General features: G+C 38.3%; 1 protein-coding gene across 1 annotated transcript; it reads left to right on the forward strand.

The window, feature by feature from the left end:
• Positions 1-872: 872 nt before the first annotated feature.
• On the forward strand, positions 873-2,039 carry LOC126249379 (uncharacterized protein F44E2.3-like). Its single transcript, XM_049951033.1, has 2 exons — positions 873-944; positions 1,776-2,039. Exons 1-2 carry the CDS (start codon positions 873-875, stop codon positions 2,037-2,039), a joined length of 336 nt encoding a protein of 111 aa, XP_049806990.1.
• The last annotated feature ends 470 nt before the right edge of the window (positions 2,040-2,509 follow it).

A 2,509-nucleotide genomic window follows, 5' to 3' on the forward strand; every position in this document is an offset into this window, starting at 1 on the left:
CCTTGCATAGGTTGCGTCATATTTATCATTCCACATGCAACATTCTGGACTTAAATGCAGCCACAGTAAATTCCAATGTGCAGCCAAAAGAAAAAAAAAATCAATGAGCACAATGGCACTCTCTCTTGTCCTTCCTTTCTGTTATGATTTAATGCCCTGCTGACACTGTGGTCAGTAAGCACAATCGTGGCTGGATTCTGATATGGACCCCCTCCCCACTCCAGTTACAACATTCAGATTATGCAAATGATTTTCCTTTCAAGTATTAGTAATAGAGTAGTAGCAGTAGTAGTAGTAGTAGTAGTAGTACACATTCCAACTGATCACAGATTTCTAAAAACCATTTTCTAAGCAGGAGTTTGTGCTAAAATGGCAGACTCGTCATCAACCAAAAGCTGGTTTGAACGCCACAGTGCTTTACTAGGCGTAGTCCTATTGCAGATAGCATGCCCTTGCTTTCCTCCAACTTTTGAAGAGACTTGTAGATTTACAAACAGAGGGGAGGGGGTCAGGTACAGTTTGGTGTGCACTCCAAACAATGGTGCAGCTTGGCAATTTTTGATATTATTGCCAGAGGTGAAAGAAGCGAGAAGTGATAGGAAAAAATTCCTAGGACCAACTGACAATTAAATCCCAGACCTTTGGTTATATTGTCTGACCCTTAAATCACTGACACACCAGAGTTTTTAGTGGATGGAAAATTCCTTTTCACTTTACATGAGCAATTCTAAAATAATGCCATGAGATAAGGTCAGTCTAACAATAAACTGATCTTATCTTACCTTGGCAGTTTCACATTTACATTAATATTACTTCAGTTTATTCAAAACAATGAACCTTAATCTGCCACAGTTCTCCAACATAAACGGACAATGGTACCACCACCACCACCACCACCACCACAACCACCACCGATGACGACGACAACAACAACAACACATTCTGTGAGTTATCTCCTCATCACAATGTTGAGCAAACACACTTCTGCACACATAAGGTATTCATTTTTACTTTCTTTTGTAGCACACAAAGTCATCACATGTAAAGTTATTCAGATACACACTTACTTGTGCTGTAGCTTTTAAGTGCCCACAAATTATTTCACACACTTCGATATCAAACTTTTTTCAGTTCACATATGTAAATTTCCAGTGACCACTGATATTACATAATTTACTAAAAACTTGTGTTGCCTGGGAAAGATGTCCATTCTGAGTAATGGAAAAATTGGGGTGGTGATTTACTACTGAATAAAAAGCAAAGACATTACTTGTTCTACTGTTTCCATTCAGTATTCCCAGTATGCACCAACCACCTGATTTTTAACATCCGTTCATCTGATATGAGGATACTGTACCTCTGCATTTATTACAGGTACTCAGCCAAAACAGTAGATTTCAACATGAAAATACAAGTAGTAGCTATCATACACCCACAGAGAAATTGTAGATAGCTTGTAGGTTTATTGGTGGTGGTAATATCAACCATGTTCATGAAAACCATGCAATAGTGACAACTCGTGCATACTAGCAGTTGAGATATTTTAGCAGCTTTTTTAAGTCATTTCAGGTTGCTTGTGCAAATGATCATAGATTGTGCACCATAATGAACACTTAATTTAATTTATTTGTCAGCTGTAATAGGTGTTTCACAACTGGCAATCACATGAGTTTCATTATCTAATAAAATCTTTAACAAAGAGGGGCCTTAGCTTTCTTCATGCCTCCTGCAGTTGTCAAATAATGTCTTCTAAGCCCAGATTTGTCTTGCTACAGGAGAATAACCAAAACAGGGTTTATTTGGAAATTCGCTACATACTGGACTATGGGCCGAGATTACACTATAAGTTCGAAACAAAGTTGGCAGAACGCAAGTTGGCAGAACGCAAGTTGGCAGAACGCAAGTTGGCAGAACGCAAGTTGGCAGAACGCAAGTTGGCAGAACGCAAGTTGGCAGAACGCAAGTTGGCAGAACGCAAGTTGGCAGAACGCAAGTTGGCAGAACGCAAGTTGGCAGATGTTTTTTCCATAGATACATGACTATTTATTAATTTGTTCTACTGATGTGGAACGTTTAACAGTTTGAGTCAGTTTACAAAAGCTATTGAATGCAATGTTAAGTTCTTAGATGTTCTGTAAGTTTGAAAATTACAGTGTTTTCAACTGAGGAACTTATTTTTTCCACTGAACACATTTCGACAAGGCAATAAATACACAGATTTAGTGCAGGAGGCATTCACAGAACAGTTTCTGGAAAGAGCTGCACTTCACCATAATACAGTTCGTTGACTTATCGAGAAATTTCCAGAGAGGCTTGCAACCTCATATAAAGCAATTAGGCAAACAGTGAAATTGTTCATGTATAAAATGGCAGCAATACAAAAACTGAAGGAAGCATATCATGAAAAGCAAATCTGTTACTGAAGATAGTTTTCATCTTTTATTGAGAGGAATAACACCAAATTCTTGCTGTCACCTTCTGTACTGAAGAGGCCTCATTTCACCTCTCA

The sequence above is a fragment of the Schistocerca nitens genome, chromosome 3, assembly GCF_023898315.1.
Source record: "Schistocerca nitens isolate TAMUIC-IGC-003100 chromosome 3, iqSchNite1.1, whole genome shotgun sequence".
Taxonomy (NCBI): Eukaryota; Metazoa; Arthropoda; class Insecta; order Orthoptera; family Acrididae; genus Schistocerca; species Schistocerca nitens.

Bases quoted from the DNA above. Each gene is read 5' to 3' on its own strand.
- LOC126249379 (XM_049951033.1), top strand. From the start codon at position 873: ATGGTACCACCACCACCACCACCACCACCACAACCACCACCGATGACG. The intron at 945-1,775 runs GTGAGTTATCTC...GTCTTGCTACAG, and splicing joins CAACAACAACAACACATTCT to GAGAATAACCAAAACAGGGT.